We start from the raw sequence: 27,697 nt of genomic DNA on the forward strand, positions 1-27,697 counted from the left end.
ACCGGGGAAAGGAGATTTAAAACTGATGAAGGCGTTTCGCGCCGAGGGGACAAGGGCAGCGGATAAGGAAGAAAAACACCGATAACCATGGCAGTCTGGGAAAAACACTTGGGAAGTTGAGCAGACTGGCTAGGTTGACGAGAAAGATGGTGAGCTTGCCTTTCTGAGCTTTTAATTGGAGTTGACAGTGGGACACCCACGTAGAGAAGTCCTGTAGCCAGCTGGAGCTGACTAGAGCTCAGGAGAAAGAAGGATGGAAGTAGAAGTCAAGATTTTCCTCAGCCCCGAGAGAGGAGGGCGGAAACACTGAGCTGTGATATGTCCTCTTTGGGAAATTAAACAAGTTGGAGATGTCGAGGACGTACTCAATATATACTTTCTGATTTTCACGTAGTCGGTCCGGCAAATAGGTCTTAATCGAAAACCAGTGCATGTGACCAGAAAGAAGAGAGATCTTTTGAGGTCTTGAAGTAATTTTATCCGAAGAGTGGGGAACCTGGGGGCTCCTGGCTGGCTCATTCAGGAGATCACAACACTCTTGCTCTCGGGGTTGTAAGTTCGAGCCCCCTGATGGGTTGTAGAGATTACTAAAATAATAATAATAATTATTATTATTATCATTATAGTAATATTATTAATAAATTAAAAAAAACAAGAGTGGGGAGCAAAGTCAAACTTCAGGGCACTATAGGCAGGAATAATTATGTAAGAATTGGAGGCAGTGGGTGAGGGCCATTTAGTTAGCTGACGCCCCCGGAGCTCCCTCTTTGTGCCTGTCACGCAATTTCTCTTATCACATTTTATTTTAGGTTATGGCTTGAGTTAGTTGCATATTTGTTTTCACAAAGACTCTGAATTCTCCGAGGGCAAGGTCTGTATCTTATTCATCATTTTTGTCCCTTTAATACCTAATACATGACTTGCAAAAATAAATGCCCAAGGAAAGTTCTAAAATTCACTTTGCAAGGGCGCCCGGGTGGCTCAATGGGTTAAGTGTCTGCCTTCAGCTCAGGTCATGATCCCATGGTCCTGGGATCGAGCCCCGCATCAGGCTCCCGGCTCACTGGGGAGTCTGCTTCTCCCTTTCCCTCTGCCTGCCTCTCCCCCTGCTTGTGCTGTCTCTCTCACTCTGCCAAACAAACAAATAAAATCTTAAAATAAAATAAAATAAAATCACTTTGCTCAAGGTTGGCTCTCAACCGCCACCGGCAGTGTTTTTCACATTTTGATGTTCCTTACTTTGGGGTGGGAGATAAACTTGGTGGCCTCTGGACGAAATGTATTTGTTTTAAACGTAAGACGGTTGAAGGATTGGTGTAGCAAAGCCAGGCTGGATGTCGCCTGGAGTTGATAGACTCCAGATATGCATTTATTTTCTTTTACAGAGACAATGAATTTCCATTTATGACTTTAGTATCAAGTTCTAAAATTTTTTAAACAATATGTTCCAGTGAAAAAGTGAGTTCATGGAAATATTTTTAAAATAAGTAAATTTTAGTCGATGAGGCAGACAAACAGTAAAATCTAGAAGCTGGTATGTGAGAAAAGCGAAGCTGGAGGGTGATGGTCTTCCGCAGTGTACCAGAATCTGGTCCTCCCCTAGCTGGCTTTTTGTACCTCCGTACGTGCCTCTCTCTCCCTCTTAGCAGTTATAGCCATAAAATCAGGGACTTCAGATGTAGTTACAGTGTTCAAAATATACATGAAAATGAACACAAAAGCAAAGAACTAAAGCCATACGCATCCATAGCCCACCTGGAGTTCTCTCCCACCGCGTTCTGGGAAACGTTGCTGTTTGGAAACTTATCTGGTCTCCCCACTCCTCGGGGGAGGTCTTAACATCGGGCACCATGGATTTCTTCACAGCGACATCTTTGGTGCTGCAGCAATGCCTAGACTAAGAGGGCATCATGACGTGTTTGTTCGGAAAATGGAAGGCGAGCAGGACGCCAAGCCACAGGGTTTAATATGCAAAGTACCGGGGTGCCGAAGCCCGACTCCGTACTGTTCAAAGACGATGGGTCTCAGGGTTTCCCCGCATGCAGTTCGTGTTAGAAACAAACCACCGAACGTGGCATTATCCGCAGTGGAGAGCTCCCTGATGTTGGGATTCTAACTAATGAGTTTGGGGGGCAAGCTGAGTTCTTCCAAGCAGAAAGCAAGCAAGTGAAATCTCTCCCTCACTTACTTTTCTCTCTGTGGCCAATGCCATCTGCTAGTTTTAAAAATAATTTTTAAAAGCAAGTGTTTTGGTTCCCTTCAACGTGCAGCAAAGACAGATGCTATTTTTAAGGCTTGTTTTCTATCAAAAAAACCCAAAGAACCAGGGGCTGGGTGTTGGCAGTTCTGGCTGTCTCCACTCTGCCACTAACTTGGATGTGACCTTTTTTTTTTTTTTTATTTTTTGCAAATCTCATAGGCCTTGGACACTGAGAAACAGAAGCGATAATTCTACCTCTCTAAAGATGTCATAAGGGTCAAGTAGCGTTGGTCTGAGGAAATCTCTTGACTTTTCAAAAATTATCGATCACCCTTTACTTCTTGCCTGTGACCTGCCAGTTTTTGTCTTGCTTTGTGGCCGGAGCTCTGAACCCCTTCCCTCCCCTCCTGGATGGGAAGCAGTTAGAGGGGAGGACATGCCCATGCTTCCATACAGCATCTAGCTCAGAACCTTCCACAAGAGCAGCCTGGAACGGACCTGCCTGGGTTCAAATCCCAGCTTGGCTGTCCAGCAGCTAAGGGACCCGAGGCAAGTTTCTTACCCTTTCCTGGGCTTTAGTTCACATCTTTAAATGGAGGAGAAGGGTCATACCGTCCTGTTGGATTGCTCAGAGAGAGAAGTGAGGCAAAATCGATAAAGCCGTTGGCTCAGTCCCATGATAAATGCTTACAAGATGGTAGCTTTATTTCGTAAGAGGTATCATTGCTATCATTAGACGCTCAATACACGTTGGACAAATGCAGCTATGACTGTTATGTAGACGACACAGCTCTGTGTACTGTAAGAAAGATTCTGCTGACAGTGGATGGAACATTCATGATAGGGCCAGCAGCACGTTCGGGCTCCCCACACACGTCCTCATCGTCCTCTCTGGGCTCCTGGTCTCACAGGCCCACACGACAGCCTTGTGACTTTGGGCAGCAATCTTCCTTTTACATTGCGACCCAACCGTACCAACCTATAAATAGAACCAAAACACACATTTCACAACGTAACACCTACGGGGACTTTGTGCGGCATGCTCTGATCATTTCCATCCTGTTCTCTTTGATGCTTTTTTTTTTTAAGTTGATCATGTGGTATCAAGCAATGACTTGACCTAAGTGGGCATCATCTCTAAGAAGAGGTGAAGTCGTTTTTTTATTTAGCGGACACCCCCTGATGGAAGGAGAAGGGGTAAATCTCATGAAAGTGTCCCCCAAGGACCACAACACTCGTGTGTTTCACGGAGTCCCAGCAACCACCCTGTGGTTCAGTTATTGTTATTATTATTATTACTATTATTAATATCCATGCCACAGATGAAGAGACTCAGATGTTTAATAATCTTTCCAAATCATCCAGCTATCAGGAAGCAAAGCTGGGTTCCAAATCGAGTCTGTTTGGCACCGTTCTCCATTCTCTAGCACCTCCTATGAGCAGGTCTTGGGACAAGAACAGGGCTCACAGAGCTGAGCAGTACATAGTCCCTGACTCTAAGAGAGTTCCCATCTCCCTTGAAAGACATGTTTAAAGTTTTCCCTCAATGGGGTATAGATTTCTTTTTCTGGCCCAAATTCTTTTCCTTCTGGATATGCCCTCGAGGCCACTATTTCTCAAATTCTATGAATTCATTCCCCCCCCCCCATAGTCACTGTGTTAGAGATCCACTATAATACCTCAAACCTCAAGGGCTTAGAACCATGATAAGCATTTATTATCTCACAGTTTCTGTGGGTCAGGAACTCAACAGAGTGGCTAACCTGGGTGGCTCTAGCTCGGGTGTCCCACCTGAAAGTTGTCATCAAACTGTCATCTGGGCTGCAGTCATCCGAAGGCTTGACTGAGGCTGGACAGTCTGTTCCCAGGCTGGCTCCCTCTTGTGGCTGGGGAGCTGGTGTTGGCTGTTGGGAGGAGGCTTTGGTTCTTTGCCAGACGTACCTTCCCGAGGGGCTGCTTGAGCGTTCCCTGAACTGGCGGCTGGCTTCCCCAAACAAGCGATCCAAGAGAGAGCAAAGTGGAAGCCACAGTATCTTTTGTGATGTAGCCATGGAAATCCCACCCGTCGTGTTTTACACTATTCTACCGGTTACACAAGTCAGTCCTGTTCCTTGTGGGAAGAGGCTGCCCAAGGACGTGAATACCAGGAGGGGAAAGTCGCAGGGGCCGTCATGGGGGGTGATTACCACAGCTGCCTATTATCTGTAATATGATCTGTGTGTTTATTTTCCATTCCTTATAACAATTAGCTTTATCCTAAACCATAATATCCATGAAGTCACAATATTGATGTGCTAATTACATTTTCTAGTACAAACAAATATAACTTGACAGTTATTAATTAAAAAAATTTACGTACTGCTTATGCCCAGTTGCGTATATGCAATGGCCTTTGGGGGAATAATAGGCCTGAAGATGGGGGCCTGGCATAGAGTCCTAGGGGTTTTGATCCTAATTCCCACCTCGTCCCTGCTCTCCACGTGGAACCTGAGAAACACGGGGTGTTGACGATATGGTTGGCTCCCTTCTAGGACCGCCTGTACTTCGTGATGGAGTATGTGAACGGAGGTGACCTCATGTACCACATCCAGCAAGTTGGCCGGTTTAAGGAGCCTCATGCTGTGTAAGTACAAACTTTTCCCTTGGGATACCTGGGTGGGCTATGAGTTACTTTGGGTTTTCAGCTGAATAGGGATTCTTCACATCATGGGCTGCTTCTTTAGGAGAAGTCTGTGGCCGGGGAAGAAGGTGTTCTGCTCAGCAGGGATACTTCTTTCTTTCCTTGACACCAGCTAAGAATGTGGAGCTTGAAAACCACAGCCATTTCTTTATCTCGGAGGTTTGCCTGCTGCCTCCAAAGGAAAGGCCCCGGAGGTTTGGGGTGGGGGGTGGGGGTGGAAATGTCATGGTAGCGTTCGTTTGTTCATTCGCCAGTCTTTCTTGAGCACTTACTCTGTGCCAGGCCCAGAGAGTTTGTAGAAACTTGCTCAAGATCGCAGACCTGGGGCATGTGAGACAGATCCCCACTCTGACCCAGATTTTTGCTCTTGTACTTTGCCCTACACCATGGCTCACTCTCTCGGATGCCCTCCTTCCCCGGGGAATGACAGATCAAGTTGCTTTGTGGCTGTGCCCTGAGGCTCTTGGGTGGGGAGACTGATTAGGGTTTTTGGAAATGTGTTTCCCCTGCTGAGTCCATTCTGTCCCTATCAGTCCCCAAGGCAGCCAGGCTTTTCTTTTGAGAACACAGACCTCATCATGTACTTCCCCTGTGGTGACCAGGAGCAGCAAGTCAGGGGATTAGTGGAGACAGCCTCTCCTGAGCAGTTGGCTAAGAGCTCATGGTCCCTCTAGAAAGTCCTTCAGGACTCACCTAGGGCCCATCTGGCCACTCCAGAGGCTTGCCGACTCCTGTTCAGCTCAGCTCTGCCCTCTCCCCGCCCTCCGGCCGAGGTGGAGAGCGCCGTATTCCGCTAGGGTTTGCCTTCTAGATAGCTCCTTGCGCCATGCCTAGGTCTTGCCATGGTTTTAAGAGGACCCTGGGCTCGGCTCTTCTTTGACTTCTAAAACCTTGTGGACCGCAGACCCTCATCCCATGATCACATAAAACAAATTGTCAGGACACTTAACAGAGTTCCCTAAAGCCCCACCTGACCCTGTGCTATCACTGGGACTTTCTCCTTCTCTCAAAATATCTTTCCTTCTGGGGCTCCATTAAGAGCTTACAAAGGCAGACACTGGGGGCATTATTAATTATTAATATTACTTAATTATTGTGGGCACCATTATGAAGGGCTTACATGGGCAGAGGTTGGGCCATTCCTTCGCAATATAACTTGGCCAGGTCATTTTTTTCTCAACTCCTCCTTTAAGGAAAGAGGGAGGTACTAGGAGGACCTATCTCACAGGATGGTTGTTAGAATTGAATCAGAGAATTATCTATAGTTACGGTAGGTAGACGGTGAGCCTTCAGCAGAGTAGCCGGTAGTCTTCGGATACTTGAACTTGCCTTGGACTGAAACTCATTCTCCAGCCAGTCTGTCCTCCCCGGCGGCCTCCTCCCCACCTCTCAGCCCACCCGGGTTCGCCCTGAAGGCAGCCTTGTGGGTCTCTCAACCCTGTTCACTCGTCCACACACCCCCGCCCCCCGCACGTCGTGTTACGAGATGTGTGGCTGACCGTCCACGGTGGGACGTGGCTGCCCCACGCCTCGTTCAATTCTGTATTGAATTCTGAGGTTTTGCCAGGCATACGGTGTCCTTGAATCTCTCCATTGCTTTTTTTTTTTTCCTCCTAATTTCAGATTTTACGCTGCAGAAATTGCCATCGGTCTGTTCTTCTTGCAGAGCAAGGGCATCATTTACCGGTAAGTGAGCACCAAACCCTTCCAACCCCTCTTCTCCCTCGGCTCCTTCCTTCCCTGCCGCTTTCTTTAACTGCTTTTAAAATTAGAATCCCTGGTGGGGGAGGAATCCTCCAGTCCTGACTCGGGCATGTGTTCGCATCGCCCACTGCCCTGGCAGAGTTTGGGCAGCTCTAGATGATGTTGGAAGATCACTATGGACCCCGCCACCAGTGATGGTTTAGAGCCTCCGATGGGTGACCCTTTGCTTGAAAGAGGGCAGGCTCACTGGTGGGGGGGCCCAGCGCTTCCTTCTCTTGCCTTGGGACCCCAAATCTGGGGAGCAAGCGGAGAATCTCGCCTGGCAGGATATGGTGGTTCCTATTATTATGAGACGATTTTTTTTTTTTTTTTTTTTTGGCTACGTAACTACAATTTAGAAATGAATCTCTAAAATGCTTGCCCTGAAAGACAGGATTAAGTTCAGGACTTGGCATTTGCCCGTTTTTGGAGGAGCAAGTGTACGATCATAGCTGTCTGAGTCATACCATTTTATATTTCACGCGAGGCAGGCGACTGAGCCTGAGGCAGCTCTTTGTCAGTGGTCCGGGCTGTGCGAGACTCCTCTCACCACACGGATGCAAACGGCAGAGGCAGTGCGGGCTCGGGCTGGTTGGTCACGCAAGAGAGGCTGGCAGGGGCCTGGGGCTTCCAGAGGGCACTTGGCACGGGCGAAGGTCTGTCTAAGAGATCGTGAAGAGCCATAAAATTCCATGCCACTCATGTAGCTGACGGACATTTACTAAAAGCCTACTATGTGCGAGGCGCTCTTCTAGATGGTTCGGGTGCAGCAGGGAAAAAAAACAGGCAAAATCTCCTGCCTTGTAAGACTTCAGCTGTAGTGGAGGGAGGCGGAGATTAGGTCACAGAGATACAGTCTGTCACGTAGCAATAAGCACTAGGGAGAAAAGCGGAGCAAGGGAGGGGTCTGGCATGTGCCAGGTGGTGACAGGGGCGCCTGTCACCTGTGGAGGGCACGGGATCGACGTCTTGCTGCAGCCAAAGGTCGGGGGGCCAAAAAGCTTAAAAAGATGAGCCCTGGCGGTCTCAAGGCAGATAGTGGAGCGGGGGCCGTGGGCACTGCTGGAATGGAGACATGGCAGGTGGGCATCTTGCCAGAAGCCTTCAGAGTCCGGGGGCTTTTTAAAAACCCCTTGAAGTGGTGTGTGCATCTAGTGGGGGGGGGAGGGACAATCATCCTGGGGAGGTAGAGTCCCTACTCGGCTTTGTTGCTCCTGAGAGCAGAGGGATGAAGGTCAGGAAGAGGATTGGTTTCACCTGCCACGTGGGCGAGGTCAGTGAAGAAACAGAGAGAGAAAAAGAATTTTAAACTGTAAATTGCATGCTCATTCTGGCCATGCTTGGCCTCAATGAACCCATACCACCGTGTGTGCAAGAGACGCACTTGGGAAGCCTCTGATTCTGTTTCGTCTTTGCCCTAAGTGGGGGCATCTTGTGCCAAATAGCACTCTAGTGTTGAAGGGTACACATCATCTTCCGCATGACATGACCCCTCGTTCAAGCCAGTAACTTCAGCAGGGGCTTAGCTGAAGGACGGGCATCCTGGGTAATCATTCACTCTCCTTGATTTTCACTTTATGGGCTGACATTAGAACCTTCCTCTTGGGCAGGATGGGTCTTGGCTATAATAGAACTGGCCGCTGAGGATTGCTGAGGAGATTAATGGGCGACTGCAGGTTAAGTGGAAGAAAAGCCAGTCCCAGGGGAGGGGCCGGGAGAGGACATAGAATTTCTTTGACAACTGGGGTGGAATTCAGCGTTGGGTTTCCTGTCTAGTCGGGTCGTGGATTGGAGTCTGGGATCTAGGACCTTCGCCATTCCAGTCATAAAATAAAAGACTAGATTTCGGTGCTAAGACTTTGCCTACCTCAGAGCTCTCTCTACTAACACATTCTTCAGTCCTTCCTCAACTATTCATACTTTTTAAGGGGCACTAGTCTCTCTTTTAAGGCATTCAGCGTCTGAATCCCTTTCATTCATGTGTAGGAACAAAGTCCGTCTCCTGCTATATAGAAGGAAAATGCCAGATACTCTCACAGCCTCCCTGCATCAAAGGCAGACACACAACCTAGGCTCTGACACTTGTCACACTGACACAACACCATGAACCAGAAGTAGTGGCCAAGAAAGGCAGAGACTATAGAATCGAGAGTGGCCATAGAAATCAGCTCCCTCTAGTTTCTGGAGGCAAGAGGAGAAGCGGTTCTTAGCAACAATATCCAGAGTCCAGCATTAGGGTTCATGGAACAGGACGGCTGTACCCAGTGGTGGCATCTGTGACACCTTCACTGGCCCAGCTCTGCATCGCAACTAAGCATTGTTCCTGGCTGCCTCCCCTCTAAACCTTGATTCTCCAGCCTTCTAGGAAATTCTGTGGACTCCCAAGACCTTTTTTAACAATCCATTTCCAGGTTGACATGGTTAGAGTTGATTTTTATTGCTCACAATCAAAAACCTTGATTGAGACAGAGTTTGTGAAATTGATAATCAAATGAAAACCAGTAAAAAAAAAAAAAAAATTACATGGCAGAAGATACATGGTTTCCTAACTTCATTGAGATGCCCTTCATGTGGTAAGGTCTTTAAAAATGCTGCACATCTCTCCCTCTTTCATTTAGATCTCTAGTTAACTGGAGAATTCTTAAGTTAAGAGGATGAAGAAAGACGTTAGACTTGCCCTCTTTGAGGACTGTGGCTGGAGATGTTGGGTACAAGGGAGACAAAGATCCTTCCAAGTTTCATGTCTTATTTACGGAGCACCAACCCTAGAATGTGTGATGGCTTTGCCCTTGATGGATTTCTGAAACGAAAACCATTGTTCCAACCCCTTTCTGCAGGATTATTCCATTGAACAAAATAATGCAGGAGACTATCAAAAAACATATGTGACAATGACTATGACTGGGTTGTCCCCCAGCTGCATAACCTGCTGGCCGTTGGCACCTGAAGCTCCTTTTTTCCCCCCCCTTTTTTTTTCAGGTTTTATTTATTTATTTATACAGTGTGTGAGAGAGGGAGGGAGGAAGTTGGGAGGAGCTGAGGGAGAGGGAAAGAGAGAATCTCGAGCAGACTCCATGCTGAGCACGGAGCCCGACATGGGGCTCAATCTCACGGCCCTGAGACCATGACCTGACCTGGAATCATGACTCAGATGCTTAACCAACTGAGCCACCCACGCGCCCCCTGAAGCTCCTTTTCTAGAACACATGAAGCTGTCACCACTTTCCTAGCTTGCCCAGCTGCCCGTTTGGGGGCATGTGGTCAAACTGAGGGGAGCGTCATGGGTCTCTGTTAACAAATCACATGTAGATCTGGCATGTTTTAGGGGAAGCAAGTTGCTATAAAGTCCAGTGTAAGCTCAGAGCTGGCATTCAGAGACCACTGTGGCTTGTAGAAGGATGAAGGCTGGATATGGGTGGTACCATGGACAGCACCAAAGATCACTGTATGTTGCTGTTGGCAAGTGGGGTGCAAGTGGGCCTCCCCTTGGATGACCAGACCTCACAGACGCAGATAGGAAATGCCAATGTCTTTTTTGCATTGTATTCTTTTAGTTGAAGGTGACGACAGCAACTCAATTCAAACTAACTCGTTAAAAGAGGTATTTTTTAGCTGACATAACAAAAGTCCAAGACAGATCTGACTTTATGCCAGGATGGATCTGGGGGCTCAAATGTTATGAGTGCTCACTTTATCACCTTCCCTCCAAGTTCTGCTTTATCTCTACTAGCTTTCTTCTTTATCTGGTGACCACTGGCACTTCCAGACTTACGTTCTACCACCCGAGCAGCCCCGATGTAAAAAGAGCTCATCTCTTTCCTAACGATAGTGCCAGAGCCATTGCTCAATGGCTTTTATTAACTCATATTAGGTCACATGGCCATTCCTGGCACAGTCACTGTGACCAGCAGAATGTGGTGTTTCCAATGGCCAGGATAGGCCCCCATGACCACTCGTGGAGCCAGAAGCTAGGATCACTACCACCAACATTACATGGCTCGAGAATCAGGGAAGGATGGTCCTTCAAAGGAATATGCGGAGGCTGTCATCACAAGATGCTAAATTAGGCAGGGACCACAGATGTCCACCACCAAATGAAGGTGATTTAAGATAGGGATCTGAATTAAATAGTAGACCCCCTTACCTCTCAGGAGGTGACTCTACTGGACTCTACTGAGATTGAGAAAGACTGGCCCATGGATCACCACTGCTCTTTGATACTGAAACACCAAGTGTTGACATTGGAGTAGATGTTTAGGGAGGAGGAAAGTGTGTTGATATTGAAGTAATCCAGTATTCTGGGAATGTGCAGGCATTGCTAAAAATAATCAAGCTCTCCTCATCAGCACAGATAAAATGGAAAAATGTGAGAGTAGCAGATGTCCTTTAGGTTAAAGTTCAAATGTTACCTCCATGGAGATGACACCTTTCTGGCATCCTGTTTACAGAAACCTTCCCCAATTACTAATTCATCACCCTCTTCATTTTCTTCACACTGCCCATCAAAATCGATCGTAGTCATAAAATCAATAATCATGTAATAATTAGATAATATATAATAATTATAATTAATAATTATGTTATAATTATGGATTTGGACACCTGTTAATTATCTTTTTTCCTATACTGGAATTTAATCTGAATAAGAGCAAAATGTTCATTTACCTTGTTCACCTTATATACCCAGCTCCAAGCATAATGCCTGTCACATAGTAGGTGTGCAACCCTTTTTTTTTTTTTGAGTGAGAATCCATGGGAACTCTCTTGGGGTCATGTCCTAGGAATCAGCCTAGGAGAGCCTGGAGCACTTGAAACTAAATAAACTACTTTCCATCAGTTGTTTTTTTTTTTTTTTTTCCTCCTTGATCTTCAGAGATATTTTCAAAAAATAATTTTGTGAAAAATGTATCTTACTATGGAATATAAGGGGTCCTTAAAGTACAAGCACTGACTCTTGAAATGCTCCTGGCTACAAGAGGCCTCTGTGGATGTTCTGCTCTTTACTGAGCTTCCTGTGGCTCTCTCCTCTCAGCGCTGCTGTCTCACTGTGTCCTCGTGAGACGCTTGGCACAGTTGGGTCTGTAGAAAAAGAGAAACAGACAAGTGTGTGGACCCCTCTTTATCGGCCGGATAATAAGCTATCAGAGGGCAAGGGCCAGCTCATACTCACCCCCATGCTTCCCCAACACCTAGCACACTGTTTTGCACGTCCTGAGTGGCTGGCTGTTGGTTGACTTGAAATAAATAGCATTTGTTAAATCCTTAAATTTTTATGTCTGCTGCAGTGACCTCAAACTTGACAATGTGATGCTGGATTCAGAGGGCCACATCAAGATTGCTGATTTTGGCATGTGTAAGGAAAACATCTGGGACGGGGTGACCACCAAGACATTCTGTGGAACTCCAGACTACATTGCCCCTGAGGTAAGAGCTGACGGGACCCCTAACACGTGTCTCTGTTGCGTTGATGTCTCCCCTGTACCCTCAATGACCATATCAGGGCTGGGAAAGAGCCAGGGGGGTACCTGGCAAGCAAACCTCAGGCTAGTCCTTCTCCTATACTCTAAATCGTTCCTTGGAGATCACACATGCAAATTAACTTTGCACGCATCCAGAAGCTCAGGCCCAAAATACATCAAGGTTTGGGGGAAAATTTAAATAAAACTCAAAATGAACCATCCACCACACATCAGGAAAATTCTTCAAGCTGCTACGGCTCATGGCCATATGATACTGCCTCATTATGACATTGAAATGTTCGTTAAGAGGAGGGAAAGAGAGGGCTTTCCTGAGCTGACATATGACACAGGATCTATGCACTGATACTAAACCCTGAAAGACTTAGAATTTTTCTTTCTGTGAGTAAGATATAAATGAAAGGGAAAAGATTTAATTCTGGCGCCTCCCCCTCCCTTCCCAAAGGAAACGGTCAGTTGCAGAATGGATTTCCCCAACATGTCATGGTACCGAATTTGTGCCAGATGATAGCCTTCCCTTTTCTCTGAATTGGTGCTTAGAGAAGTGGCATTTTGCAACCTGTTACTAGATTTTTAAGGAAAGGAACTGAGGATGTGGCACAGAGTTTTGGAAAATGGGTATTCTAGAATTCTTTTCTTGACTGTCAGTCACTTATTTGGAACAATGGTGATGGGAGGCCACCATGTAACTAAATAATTGGCCACAAAATTTAGAACCTGCATACTCTTTTACCAAAGCAGTTCTTCTGGGAACTTAGCTTGTAACACACACCACACACACACACACACACACACACACACACACACAGCTGAAATGATATGTGTTCAAAATCCATTCTTCATTACAGTGCTGTTTTTAAATAACGAAAAGTAGGAAACAGCCTCGGTGACGACCAATAAGAAAAGGGTCAGCTAAAATATGGTACATCACATTAAGAAGTACCGTGGAGCTCTTATGTACTAACTGGAATGATGTCTGTTAATCAAGGAATGGATAATAGACTGAATTATTTATAGTATGAAATACGACATCAATTTAATTCAAAAAAGACTGAGTTTGAGATATGGAAAGATCTTTGAAACATACTGTTAAGAGAAAAAAGTCAAGGTAAGTGAACAACTATATGCCAACAAGCTAGACAACCTTGAAGAAATGGAAACATTTTTAGAAACATGCAACTTAATAAGACTGAATCAGGAAGAAATAGAAAATCTGAATAGACCAATTACTGGTAAGGAGATAGAATAAGGAAAAAAAAAAAATCTCCCAATGAAGAAAAGTCCAGGACTAGATGGCTTCACTGGGGAATTTTACCAAGTATTCAAAGAAAAATTAACACCAATTTTTTTTCTGAAAAATCAAAGGAGAGAAGATTCCCAAACTATTTTTTACAAGGCTAGCATTATTCTAATACCAAAAGCAGAAGAGTACACTACTAGAAAAGAAACCACAGACCAATATCCCTGATGGATATAGCTACAAAATTAATAGACTGAATTCAGGAGCACATTAAAAGGATCATTCACCATGATCAAGTGGGATTTATTCCTGGGATGCAAAGATGACTCAACATATGCAAATCAGTCACTGTAATACATCACTAATAGAATAAAAGAAAAGAATCACATCATTTTTATAGATGCATAAAAAAATAGGGATAAGATAGTGGTGTCCATTCTCACAACTCCCATGCAACATAGAACCAGCCAGAGCAACCAGGCAAGAAAAATAAATAAAAGTATCAGAATTGGAAAGGAAGAAGTAAAAATGGTCTCTGTTTGCACATGACATGATTCTATATGTAGAAGATCCTAAAGACTCAACCAAAAGTGTTAGATCTAATCAATGAATTCAGTAAAGTTACAAGATACAATATTAGTATGCAAATATCAGGAGCATTTTTATAAACTGACAACAGATTTTCTGAAAATGAAATAAAGAAATTGATCCTGTTTACAATACCTCAAAATCAATAAAATACTTAGGAATAAATTTAACTAAGGAGATGAAATATTTCTACTCTGAAAACTACAAGACATTGCCAGAAGAAATTGAAGAAGATACAAATAAATGGAAAGACATCCCATGTTCATGAATTAGAAGAATTAATTTTGTTAAAATGTCATACTACCAAAAGCCATCAATAGATTCAGTACAATCTCTACCAGGATTTCAACTGCATTTTTGACAAAGATAAAAAAAAACCACTGTCCATATTTATGTGGAATCACAAAAGACACTGAATAACCAAAGATTTGAGAAAGAAAGGGGTGCCTGAGTGGCTCAGTCAGTTAAGTGTCAGACTCTTGATGTTGGCTCAGGTCATGATCTTAGGGTTGTGAAATCGAGCCCCATGTCAGGCTCCTCAGGAGCCTGCTTAAGATTCTCTCTCTCCCTCTCCCTCTGCCCCACCTTCTTCCCCACTCATGTGCATTCTATCTTGCTCTCTGAAAAGAAAAGGAAAGAAAAAAAAATGATAAAAAAAAAAGAAAAAGAACAAAGCAGGAGGCATTATACTATTGATTTGAAGCTATACTATAAAGTTATAGTCATTAAACAATATGGTATTGGCCTAAAAACAGGTTAAGTAGACGAACAGAACAGAATCAAGAACCCTAGGGGCACCTGGGCGGCTCAGTGGGTTAAAGCCTCTGCCTTCGGCTCAAGTCGGAGTCCTGGGGTCCTGGGATCAAGACCTGCGTTGGGCTCTCGGCTCAGCAAGGGGTCTGCTTCCCCCACCCTCTCTCTGCCTGCCTCTCTGCCTATTTGTGATCTCTGTCTTTCAAATAAATAAATAAAATCTTAAAACACACACACACACACACAGAACAAAACCTAAGCATATGTGGCCAACTAATGTTTGACAAGGAAGCCAAGAATACTCAATGGAGAAGACAGTCTCTTTAATAAACGGTGCTGAGATATTTGGCTATTCATATGCAAAAGAATGAGACCAGACTGGATGTATCCTACACCACTCAACAATTAACTCAAAGCGGGACTAATGACCTAAATGTAAGACCTGAAACCGTGAAACTCCTAGAAGAAAACAAAGAGCAAACTCCTCAATGTGGGTCTTGGTCATGATATTTAGGATATAACACCTGAAGCATAAGCAACAAAATCAAAACAAGTATGACCACATCAAAGTAAAAACCTTCTGCACACCAAAGGAAATCACCAACAAAGTCAGAGAAGAACCTATGGAATGGGAAAAAGCACTTGTAAACCATGTATCTGGTAAGGCGTTGATATCCGAACTATGTAAAGAACTCATACAACTCAACAGCAAACAAAACAGAACAAATACCCCAGTTAAAAAATGAACAAAGGACCCAAATAGACATTTCTCTTAAAAAAAAAAAAATTATAAATAAATAAATAAATAAATACAAAAGCCCAACAGGTACAGGAAGAGATGCTCAGCATCACTCATCATTAGGGAAATGCAAATGAAAACCACAATGAGATGATCCCCTGACACCTGTTAGGATGGCCATTGTCAAAAAGACAAAAGATAACGTGTACTGGCGAGGGCGTGGGAAAGAGACAAACTTGTGATTGTTGGTGGGACTGTTAATTGGTGCAGCCGCTCTGGAAAACAGTGTGGAGGATCTTCAAAAAATAAAAATTAAAAAAAAATTCAAAATAGAGCTACCCTATGACCCAGTGATTCCACTTTTGGGACTATATCCAAAGGGGGGGAAAAAACCACACACACTAATTCAAAAAGATGTCAGCGCTCCCGTGTTTATTGTAGCATTATTTATAAGACATGGAAACAACCTAAGTGCCCATGAACGGATGAATGGATAAAGAAGTTGTGGTGTATATACACAATGGACTATAATTCAGCCATAGAAAACAGATGGACCTTGAAGGCATTATGCTAAGTCAGAGAAAGATAAATACTGTATGATCTCATTTACATGTAGAATCCTGAAAAAAGAAAATAGAAAACCAAACTCAGAGAGAAAGAGATCAGACTTGTGGTTCCCTAGGTGGAAGATGAGGAGGGGGTTGTGGGAGGGGGGTCAAGAGGTACAAACTTCTAGTTGTAAGAGAAATAAGGGGTAAGGATATAATGTCCAACATGATGCCTATAGCGAACACTGCTCTGTGATATATAAGAATGTTAAGAGAATAAATACTGAGTTCTCATCACAAGGGAGAAAACTTTTTTCTTTTTTTCCTTTTTTTCTTTTTATTGTATCTATATGAGAAAGTGGATGTTAGTTGAACTGATTTTAATCATTTTCACAATATATGTAAATCATACCATCTTGCTATATTCCTTAAACTTGTAGAGTGATGTGTGTCGACTTTTTCTCCATAAACCTGGGTGTGTGTGTGGGGGGGGGATTCAAGGTACAAACTATTCAATACAATAGGATACCATATATGGAAACAATGACAATGCATAGAACACTGCTATATGTTTCCTGTGAGTGTGGAGAAATACATGTAAAAGCATAGAAAATCTGGAAGATTCCAGACTGATTTGATAACAGTGGTTATTTCTGAGGGTAAGAGCATGGTAAAGAGAAATTTAGCCCAATCTGTTTGTTGTGTGCATTTTTCACAAGGTAAACATATTTATGTATTACTTGACTAATTAAAAGTGATCTTTTAAAAAAAATCCTTTATAGATTTCCCGTACTATCGACCATAGAGCATTCCTGTGAAAACTTTTGTAAGCCAAAACGGTATGAAGCGAAGAAGCAGTTTTGTTTTTGTTTTGTTTTCTAGGATCTTATTTGTTTGACAGAGAGATAGAGAGAGATCACAAGTAGGCAGAGAGAGGAAGGGAAGCAGGCTCCCTGCCAAGCAGAGAGCCCGACAGGAGGCTCGACCCCAGGACCCTGGGATCATGACCTGAGCCGAAGGCAGAGGCTTAACCAGCTGAGCCACCCAGGCGCCCCTGAAGAAGCAGTTTTATACAGGAAAAATATATATATATTTAGTGTTTTCAGACCCAAGAAATAATCTCTTGGGCTTTTCTGATACCCGAGGACACATCTGGCTAGCGGATGCATAAAATAAATTGAAATCAAACACAGATGCTGACACCACTCAGAGCTATGGCCGCTCGATACTGGGTGTTGTTCCCTGGGAAGGAGCTTAGTGGTGCCACTCTCGGGGCCTCCTTAGGGACTCCCTGCAAACCAAACGCAGAACTCTATTTTCACTTTTTTGCCTTTATCTAAAAAGGAAAAGTCCTCTCCAGATTTCCTTTGGTTAACGCAAATGGGTCCTAATATAGTCTTTCATAAAAGCTATGTAGTAGAAGGCAGACTTTCAAAAAGCAGGGAACGCTCATATTAGAAGGCAGTGGTGTTTCCCCGACAGGTCCTACCTCAGTTTATTACCATTTTGTTAAGTAGTTAGGGCATCAGACAATTCCTTGATCTGCCATGAGTTCAGTAATCTCTGGTTCACTGTCACCAGGGGTGCTTTTAAACTGTAGGCTGCCCAGGCATTAGCCAATATCAGCTGAATCCGCGTCTCTGTGGGGAGGACCCCATAGCTGTGATTTTCCAGAATTCCTGGGGGTTTCGATGCACTAGACACGTGGAGTTTTGTTCCTGGGGAAGCCGCTCCCTCGGACAGCCCCATGATGGAAGAAATACGCAGGGGTCCAGCTTTCCCCCTGGCTTTGCTGTTAACTAACCACCTCACCTTCTGGCAATTTCTTTCACCTCCTGGGCTCTATTTTCCTTTGTAAAAGGATTATCTTGTAAGGTTGTCATGAGGATCAAATAAGACAGGAAGTACTTTAAAGGTGTGGAAACACTTTCAATAAGTGTTCTCACAGAAAGCGTCCCTTCGGTCTCTTACGGTTTAATTCTCCTCAGAGGGTGTTTCTGACGTTAGGGTGGAAGCAGACGGAGTTCAACAAACGGACATTCGTTTTATAGCCGAGTTTGCTCGGACGCATTCGTTGAGTAAAACAACCACTGAACGAGAGAACCTTTTAGTTACAGATAACATTTTGAGGACATAATGTGTGAGAAGCACACATTTCTCTTTCATCCTCAGAAAACCCTATGACATGGATATTATAAAATTCCTTTTGTCAGGGAGGAAACTGAGACATCAAGAAGTTACATAACCTGCCCCAGGGTCACACAAGTCAAAATAGCAGTCAGGATTCAAAGTCGGGGTGGTCTGACCCTCTCGTCTCTTCCGGGAAGCGTTGCTACAGATCACCTTTTAAACCCCTCGACACAGTTGACTTGAAAGAAGAATGGCCACGTGGCTATTCTAGACTTTGCCGTGCTCTGGCAATTTGGTAATAAATATGGAAAACCTTAAAACCATATACACCATTGCGGAGGATGTGAGCAGACCTCTTTGCAAAGAAGACATCCAGATGGCTAACAGACCCATGAAAAGGTCCTCAGCATCGCTCAGCATCAGAGAAATACAACTCAAAACCATGGTGAGATGCCACCTCACACCTGTCAGAACGGCTAAAATCAATGACACAAGAAGCAACAGGTGCTGGCGAGGATGTGGAGAAAGGGGAACCCTCTTCCCCTGTTGGTGGGCGTGCAGATGGGTGCAGCCACTGGGGTAAGCAGTATGGAGGGTCACCAAAAACTTAAAAATAGAACTACCTATGATGCAGTCATTGCACTAATGGATATTTACCCCAAAGATACCAAAACACTAATTCAAAGGGATACACGTACTTCTGTGTTTATTGCAACATTATTTAAAATAGCCAGACAGGGGCGCCTGGGTGGCTCTGTCGTTAAGCGTCTGCCTTCGGCTCAGGTCATGATCCCAGGGTCCTGGGATCGAGTCCCCGCATCGGGCTCCCTGCCCTGGGGGAAGCCTGCTTCTTGCTCTCCCACTCCCCCTGCCTGTGTTCCCTCTCTCATTGTGTGTCTCTCTGTCAAATAAATAAATAAATAAAATATTTTTAAAAAAAATAAAATAGGCAGACAAAGGACATAGCCCAAGTGTCCATCAGTAGATGAATAGATCAACAAGACGTGAGCTTTTGTGCGCTCGCTCGCTCTCTCTCTCTCTCTCTCTCTGGGATGTGATTCAGCCAGAAAAAGAATGAAATCTTGCCCTTTGCAATGACATGGATGGAGCTAGAGAGGATAACGCTAAGCGAAATAAGTCAGAGAAAGACAATTATCATATGATCTCACACGTATGTGGAACTGAAGGAACAAAACAAAGGAGCAAAGGCGGAAAAAGGGGTGACAAAGCAAGAAACAGGCTCTTAATTATAGAGCACAAACAGATGGGGGGGTTGAGTGAAAGACGTGATGGGGATTAAAGCGAAGAACATCTATCCTGATGAAAAATAAAAATAACTTCTAAAGACTACAGATTTTTAAAAAGTTCTTAAATTAAAAAAAATTTTTTTTAAAAAATTTAAAAAATGTTTAAAAACTCCCATTTGATCCACTAATGTTATTTTGAGGAATTTTTCCGAAGGAAATAATTGGTCAAATGTCCATATACCCAGTTAGAAGATTCTGTGTCGGAGCATCAGAAGAAACCTGATCAGTTGGGAACTGGCAAAGTAGATTTTGGTATATCCACCCGATGGAATGCCGGGCAGAGGCCAGAATGGGTTACTTTATTAAAATTCTACATATTAACGTGTTTGTGTTCATGTAAAACACATGCATGTGAGCACTTTACTATATATTAATAAAAAAGACTCTAAGAGGAAATAGACCGAAAGAGCTATCATCATTTTTCTCTTGATGAATGATTATAGGTAATTTTAGTTGTGTTCTCTTAGCTTGTCTATTTATTTATTCATTGCTTATTGGTATTTTCAAATACATAGTGAAACAGTACGGGTACTATTACAACTTTTTAACTTAAGATTCTTTAATTGTGGTAAAAAGAATAAAAATAAGATTTGCCGGGATGCCTGGGTGGCTCAGTCGGTTAAGCTGCTGCCTTCGGCTCAGGTCATGATCCCAGCGTCCTGGGATCGAGTCCCACATCGGGCTCCTTGCTCCGCAGGGAGCCTGCTTCCCCCTCTGCCTCTGCCTGCCACTCTGCCTGCCTGTACTCTCTCTCTCTGACAAATAAATAAAATCTTTAAAAAAAAAAATAAGATTTACCGTCCTCACCTTCCCGAAGTATACAGTTCAGCAGTGTGAAGCGCATTCCTGTGGTCATGTGAAGGTTATTACTTTTGTCCCAAGAAACAAAGACGGTTTTCCTTCTTAAGGATGCCACACTCACCATATGGAAATTAACAAGAACACCCCGTGCTAAGTGCTTTGGAAAGGTGGTGCGGCATCCACAGGTGTTTTCCCCGCACCTGCAGGCCCCCCAGTAAAGGTGATCCATCTTCCCAAGGACACTGGGCTCCTTAGTCACTCTTTTCTTTTTTTTTTTTTTAAGATTTTATTTATTTACCTGACAGAGATCACAAGCAGGCAGAGAAGCAGGCAGAGAGAGAGGAAGGGAAGCAGGCTCCCCACTGAGCAGAGAGCCCGATGTGGGGCTCGATCCCAGGACCCTGGGATCATGACCCGAGCCGAAGGCAGAGGCTCTAACCCACTGAGGCACCCAGGCGCCCCCTTAGTCACTCTTTTTGACAGTGGCCCACATCTGGGACTGTAACAGTTGATTTAATCCTCCACAGTAGGCAGATGGCAGGCCAAGGAAGAGCTCCCCCTCCTCCTCCCAGACCCAGGATGCTCCGCGCTTACTAAAAGGAGGGTGCGTTCGGGCTCCAGCCTTGGCGAGAACCTGCCCGCCTCCCTGATGGAATGGCTTCTGTTTTCCAGATCATTGCCTACCAGCCCTACGGGAAGTCTGTGGATTGGTGGGCCTTCGGAGTCCTGCTGTATGAAATGTTGGCTGGGCAGGTAATTGAATTTTAAGGGATTTGCAGGAAAAGTCCTCCCCTACCCCCATCTGCGTGGTTTCTCTAGAAGAAGGGTGTCCGCTTGATACCGGCGTCTAGGTTGGAAGCCCTGTGACTTCCACGGCCTTGGGGTTACCCAAGTCTTTAGAACGTGTTTCCTAATCGTTTCCCTGGAAGCTTCTGAGTGAAAGGTGAACCTTTTTGCAGGGAAAAGGGCCCGGTGGTTCGGGGCCAATGGGGCGGGTTTTAGGCAGGATCCTTGTCCTCCGTCACTGTCCTCTGTCCCGCAGGCACCCTTCGAAGGCGAGGACGAGGATGAGCTCTTCCAGTCCATCATGGAACACAACGTGGCTTACCCCAAGTCCATGTCCAAGGAAGCTGTGGCCATCTGCAAAGGGGTGAGTGAGCCCCTGAAAGCTTGCGGCCAGGACCACCGCATGCGGAGAAGGCGGGCTGTGCCCTGCCCGAGGACACCTCACCTGGGGGAGGGTGGGGGTGGGGAGAGGGAGACTGAACTCTGCCCCTCCCCCCACTTGCCTGCCTGTGAGCCTGGCGTGCACCTGCTACCTCCTGGAGCAAAAGGAGCTTTTTTCCAGTCTGCGCACAAGCACTGGAGAGGTCTGCCGGCAGCTGTATCTTGCCGCTGGCTGGGCTCCAGGCGCTAGCCCGCACAGGGGCATGCATATTGGATGAATGAGATAGGAAACGCAGAGACCTTGCCAAAGAGCTGGAACCCATGGGAAAGGGTACGAGAGGTCGGCAGTGCCCATCTGACAACCTTGCCCTTCTCTGCGGCTTATGTGTGTGGCTAATAAGAACAGCATGTAACTTCTGTCCTATGAGAATATCACAAAAGACTGAGTTTAAGGGATTCTCTGGATAAGCTGACCCAAGGGTAGTGCCTTCAGAACCCCTAGTCTCCCCCTCCACCCCCGCAACAAATGGCTGAAAATCACATGCATTTTGTACATGGCAGTAGTTGCAGACAAGGCAGAGCCTGTGTTTGCCAGTGAGGATTGCTTTGTTATGCACCTGCCCCTGGGCCACGAAGTGCTCACAGTGACCTGGCTGAGTCCCTAGAGATCAGTTGTCCTCACCTTTCGTGCCATCACAATGAACTGAAGTACTTCTTCAGATCGTACAAAACCTCAGGCTCACCCTGGAGATGGTCTGGACATCAGTATTTTGCAGAAGTCCCTGGGTGGCTTAAAAACCACTCCCTTTAAACCGGTTATCCAGATGTGGTAGCATTTCAGCTCTGATGCAGGTGAGCAGGCAGTGCTAGGAGAGCCACAGAGAATATGGCCCTCGGAGGCTGCCTTTATGAAGTATTCAGTCTCCCCCGCAGTTGGGGGGCACAGGTGCATTCTCAAGGTTAGGGCGTGGCCATGCCTTCCCAGTGGGTTCCCACCTGTGCGTCTGAAGAAACCAGGGCTGCTGGTCCTAGATCCTCGGGGTATTTGTAGGTTTCCCACTGCCCAATCCAGCCTTACTCTTCCTGGCCCGAGTCAGATGCCCCGTGAGCTAGGCTAGGTGCAGAAAAGCTGGACTATTCAAGCAGTTTGTAAAAGCTGGGCCAACGTCTCCATCTAGAGCACCTCATCAACACCACCTGGATCCTCACTCCTGGTGAATCACTAGCCCAGTGTAAGGTCAGTGCAGAACCCCCCCCAGACATAGTCTTGTGGAGGAGGAAGAGTGGGTGGAGGTCATACACTGAGCTTTTAGTTTGTTTAATAATGGCCAGCGTTTCAAGAGCAGGGCATTTCCCATAAACATTAACTTTCCAGTTTCTCTTGAAAAATCTGATCTCACCGTGCTGGTCTGTCATTCCTACAAAGAAAGCATCAGCCAGCTGGGTGGGAAGCCTATGTACCCTTTAGATAGGGCATGCCCTCTCCAGTTTGCAGAACTCTCCATCTGGCCTGGTTCCATCTGGGCTCAAATCCTAACCCTATAGTTGTAGGTAAGTCCCTCAACCTTGTCTGTGGACCGAGGCTAGTGATAGTACGGATTGAATGAGTCAATGCAAGTGAACCCCTTACAACAGAGCCTGGTTCTTACAACAGAGCATGGGCCATTGTGATTGTTATTACTAATACTGTGTACTGCTATGTTACCTGCCAGGCCTCTCTTGGCCTTTAAGTATGCTTACACAGCAATAGGAATTTTTTATTTTTTATTTTTATTTTTTTAAAGATTTTATTTATTTATTTGACAGAGAGAGGGAGAGAGATCACAAGTAGGCAGAGAGGCAGGCAGAGAGGGAGGGGGAAGCAGGCTCCCCGCTGAGCAGAGAGCCCGACGTGGGGCTTGATCCCAGGACCCTGGGATCATGACCCGAGCCGAAGGCAGAGGCTTAACCCACTGAGCCACCCAGGCGCTCCCTACAATAGGAATTTTTTAAGTGGGGGTTTGGGAGATCGAGACCCTCTGCACATCTCGACACTTCTGCTTCCTTGGTGTGTGGTCCTATTTTGCACCTCTGGGCTTCTGTTTCTTTATCTCTAAGAATGGAATACTACTACTCATGGAACAGAGGTTTTTGAGAGCATTAAATCAGGTAACAGAAAGTTCCTTGTGTGGTATCGGCGCATAGTAGGTGCTTAATTAATATGTGCTCAAGACCTTCCCCCTCCCCACTCTGTCCTGCCCGGACAGCTGAGGGATCTAAGTGGGTCATGGCGGCGAGAGGATTTTCCAGGTCAGTTGCATTCAGCTTCAGCTCCAATTAGCGGTTTCCCTGGTAGAGCAGATTTCTATTAATTTAGGACCCATAACCTTCAGGATTAACTGGTGTGACTTTCTTCCCCGTGGGTTCGAGGACCTTTCTGAGTTGAGCAGGCTGAGTCCAGTGTGGGCTCTTTCTTCAAGGCTGAGGCTCCAAAGAAGAAGGGTTGCGCAAGCCAACGGCAAATGCGGCCTCCCGAGCAGCGGGCCCCAGGGAATGCGCTGGGTGATCAGAGATGGAACAGTGATTAAATCCAGCTGTCTGCATGGCTGCGGGCGCATCAGCTCCGAGCGCGGTAGCTGGGCAGAGACTCGCGTTAGGAGTGCCGGGTGACTTTGCCGTGGCTTTTCTTCACTTGGCATCCTCACCTTTGCACGGAAATGGAGCTAGGCTTTTGAAGCCCGTTCCGTTCTGATTGAAAGGTCCTTTATATATCCATCCCATTAAAGAACGTATTTGCTACCAGAAAAAAAAAAAAAATTAGTATGACTTTGCTTAGATTGCCACTCCCACTTTGAACAAACCTAAAGCAGACAGAAGCCCCGGTTGGCCGCACGTTAGCATGAAAACAAGCAGGCCGCACGGCACAGAGCAGCGAGAGCTCTGGATCGGGCAGATCTGCTTCAAAGCTCGGTCTGCTACTTAGCTGTGTGCCCCTGGGCAAATGACTTCCTCTCTGGACGCAGTTTCTTATCTGGGAAATGAGGACAATAGTTGTAAAATGAAAATAAAGATGGAAGAAGACTGCCGAGGAAGCCTCGAGCGCAGAGCCTAGGCGCATAGGGAGCGCTCCGTACACACAGGGCATCCAGTGATGCCCTAATGTTGGTGGTAGTGCTAACCGGAACCTCGTAGCCCTTTCTTTCCTCCTATCCTAATCCTACACAAATGTCAGGGCTTGGTCCAATGTGCTTGCCTTCTATAAACCCTTCCGGACCGAGCCAAGCCACAGATATCCCCGGGGAGCCCACCTCAGAAGGGCTCTCTCGTTAAAAACCCAAGTTCGGGAGTGGGCAGACATGAGATCGAGTCCCACTCCCTGTCTCTCCATGTCCTTGCTAGCTGTTTCCTATCTCGGAGTGCCAATTGCCTTGTCATTGGAATTGGAAAAATAATATGTCCACCTCGTTGAGTTATTGTGAGAATTTGGTAAGATCGTGCGCAACACCTCAGGATAGAAGTGCCTAGTGATTTTCCGCCTGGCGTGTAAAGTGTATATGGAGAATATGTGTGTTTGTGTGTGTATAGGGGGGTAGTTTCCGATGACAAGTTACCTGGAAGCAGGAATCCTTACAGTGTTCCTCCTTGCCATGATCCACAAATCCTGGGCACAGTCTGAGGTCTCCGGCATCATGGTGTCTGGTCAGCTCTGGGAAGCTTCTTGGTCTCGTATGGTCCAGTTGCTTGTTTTTCCTCTTTGAGGCCTTCTTGTTGGTTTTGGGTTTTGTTTTTTGTTTGCTCGTTTGTTAGTTTTTTAAATCACAACGCCTCTTTGCTCTTGGTGCATTTGCTCGAGTCTCGAGATCAGAGAGATTTTCATGCTGCTTTGGATTCATTGACGAGAGGAGGTCTGTCTGGTTTCATCTTGGAGCCTCTATCCGTCTTGTTATTTAGCACCGGCTCAGAGACCCAAAGATGGAGGGTTTTGATAATTAAGTAATTTAAATGGAACACCAAAGAAACCTCAGCGGAGTTTTGTGTAATGTGTGATACAAGCAAAATGAGCTGGGCTAGGTTTTGACTGTTTAATGAGCTTTCAGAAAGTAATTACTTGAAACTTGGGCCCATTCGACTAATATTTTTTTTTCTTCTGTTTTGTCCTTTTCACAAGTGCTTTACTGAGAAATGCAAATATTATCAGAATGAATGTGGCCTTTGCCTTGGTCACACTCCAGCTTCCCCGGGGTGGGAGGTGGGGGAATTTGAAGATATTGAAACTGTTCTCATTAAATGCCCCAGTAATTGCGTAAAACTCATTCTTCAACAAGAATGCATCTGGTGACATTTCTAACTTAAAGTTCAGGACCACATTGAGGCTCAGGTTCGATTAACCATAAGCCATCTTGCTTTGGGAAAAGCAGCAGTGTTGTTGGGTCCTCCGATTACAAAGACCTCACTGATGGGGCGCCTGGGTGGTTTAGTGGGTTAAAGCCTCTGCCTTCGGCTCAGGTCATGATCTCAAGGTCCTGGGATTGAGCCCCCGCATCGGGCTCTCTGCTCAGCAGGGAGCCTGCTTCCCCCTCTCTCTGCCTGCCTCTCTGCCTACTTGTGATCTCTGTCAAATAAATAAATAAAATCTTTAAAAAAAATAAAAACAAACAAACAAACAAAAAACAAAAACCAAAGACCTCCCTGGAAAATTATTGTCTGGGAGCAAAAGCGAGCAATAAGAATGGAGACTCTCGTGGCGCCCTCCTCCCTAATTCCCGGGAGTCATCCCCTCTGGGCGGCTTATGCATCCTCCCCCGAAGTTCATTAAATTCAGCCTTTCTCTTCTCTTGAAGCTGATGACCAAACACCCCGGCAAGCGCCTGGGGTGCGGACCCGAGGGTGAACGCGACATCAAGGAGCACGCGTTTTTCCGGTATATTGATTGGGAGAAACTGGAACGCAAGGAGATCCAGCCCCCGTACAAGCCGAAAGCCGTAAGTAAACCGTCCTCCCGGGCTCTTGGATGCACACACAGGACGCGCGCTGTCCTCTCCCGGCGCGTGCGCCCGCGGCGCTCTGAGACATGGATGCTTCCACCCGAGCATGTGTGTAAGGTGAGGCACGCCGTCACCGGGTACCAACCCGGAGCTCTCCATCCGCGCAGCCCGGCCTCTCAGAAGGCAGGACGGCCGGTGGCCCCCAGGCTTCTGTGTGATCGGTTCAGTTATGGTTAATTGTCTTCGCCGATGGTTTTTTTTTTTTTTGGAGAGGGTCCTTGGGCCAGCAGAGTTCAGATCCAGTTTCGGACAGGGACGCCGAGTCTCGTTTTGCCCTTGTGCTTTCCTTGGTTCGACGGTGTCGCTTTTTCCTCCTCATCCTGACATTGAAAAGGTCATGTTGTTTACCTCCGCGGGATTTAAATGTAATCCCGAAACGTTCACGGGTCTGAGTCGGTGAATCCGACGGCCCCACCGGCCAGCTCCCACCTGAGGCAAAACAGAGGGAAGCAAAAGCCCGGCGGCTGCTCCTAGACCTCTCGGAGGCTCTGAGCGCCGACCCGGCTTTGAGGACAGGAGGAAAAGCCTCCTTCCCAGTCGTGTGCGCCCGGGAGGGTTTCCCTTCCCCGAAGACTCAGCGGGAGTCCTCGTCAGCCCCCCAGGAGGAGGAGTTCACACTGAATTTTACTGAGCTGCAGTTCCCCAGACAGGCTGTTTCTTGGTTAGATTAAGAAGGGAGACCCCGTGACTTGGTGATGGGCTGGGAAGCGTCCCCTGGAGGCTGAACTGGGCGCGTAAATGTCGTCCCCGAAACCCGACCTTGTGAGCTCCGTGATGCCAAGGGTAGTTATTTTGCTCTTAGGAATTCTTGGTCCCTTATTCTGTGCCGGGCACCACGTGAAGGACGCCGTGCGTGGCTTCTGATGAGATCCTCACAGCAAGCTTTGGCCGAGGCGGGAGGGAGGCTCAGAGAGGTTAAGCGCTCTGTCCGGGGTCGCTCAGCCCCGGTGTGATGAAGCGGGGAGGCGGACCCTCCCACTCTGTTCGAGGGGGATCACAGTGCCCAGGGGGCAAAGGGCACGCAGGACGGAGAAAGCCCCCCAACCCCCCACCCCCGCCTGTTGTTTCTTAACATCTGCCTGGTGCCGCACCTTCCCCTCCAGCCCGCGCCGTTAGCTTCTGCCTTCCCAGCACCCCAATGCGTCCTGCCTCTCTCTGGGCACTCCCTGGGGTCAGGAAGCCTGGTTATTTGGAGACAGCCGGTGGCACCCAGCCCTGCCAGCTGTTGTAGGCATACAAGCTGGTGTCAACTCAGCTTCCCCAGAACCGCTATCCCCCTGAGCCTTTCTCTGCAGCACGT

At 46.3% G+C, this 27,697-nt stretch overlaps 1 protein-coding gene across 3 annotated transcripts in view; it reads left to right on the top strand.

Moving 5' to 3' along the window:
* Positions 1-27,697, top strand: part of PRKCB (protein kinase C beta) — a 324,117-nt gene that overhangs the window by 273,108 nt on the left and 23,312 nt on the right. For 2 of the 3 annotated variants that reach the window (XM_032326949.1, XM_032326948.1), the window contains exons 11-16: positions 4,732-4,823; positions 6,504-6,566; positions 11,909-12,047; positions 20,879-20,959; positions 21,249-21,356; positions 26,194-26,334. In XM_032326949.1, coding sequence (XP_032182840.1) covers positions 4,732-4,823; positions 6,504-6,566; positions 11,909-12,047; positions 20,879-20,959; positions 21,249-21,356; positions 26,194-26,334 — 624 coding nt within the window. Of the gene's footprint in view, positions 1-4,731; positions 4,824-6,503; positions 6,567-11,908; positions 12,048-20,313; positions 20,440-20,878; positions 20,960-21,248; positions 21,357-26,193; positions 26,335-27,697 lie in introns of those variants that run through there. The other variant, XM_032326950.1, reaches the window with a different exon arrangement.

The sequence above is a fragment of the Mustela erminea genome, chromosome 20 (genome assembly GCF_009829155.1).
Source record: "Mustela erminea isolate mMusErm1 chromosome 20, mMusErm1.Pri, whole genome shotgun sequence".
NCBI lineage: Eukaryota > Metazoa > Chordata > Mammalia > Carnivora > Mustelidae > Mustela > Mustela erminea.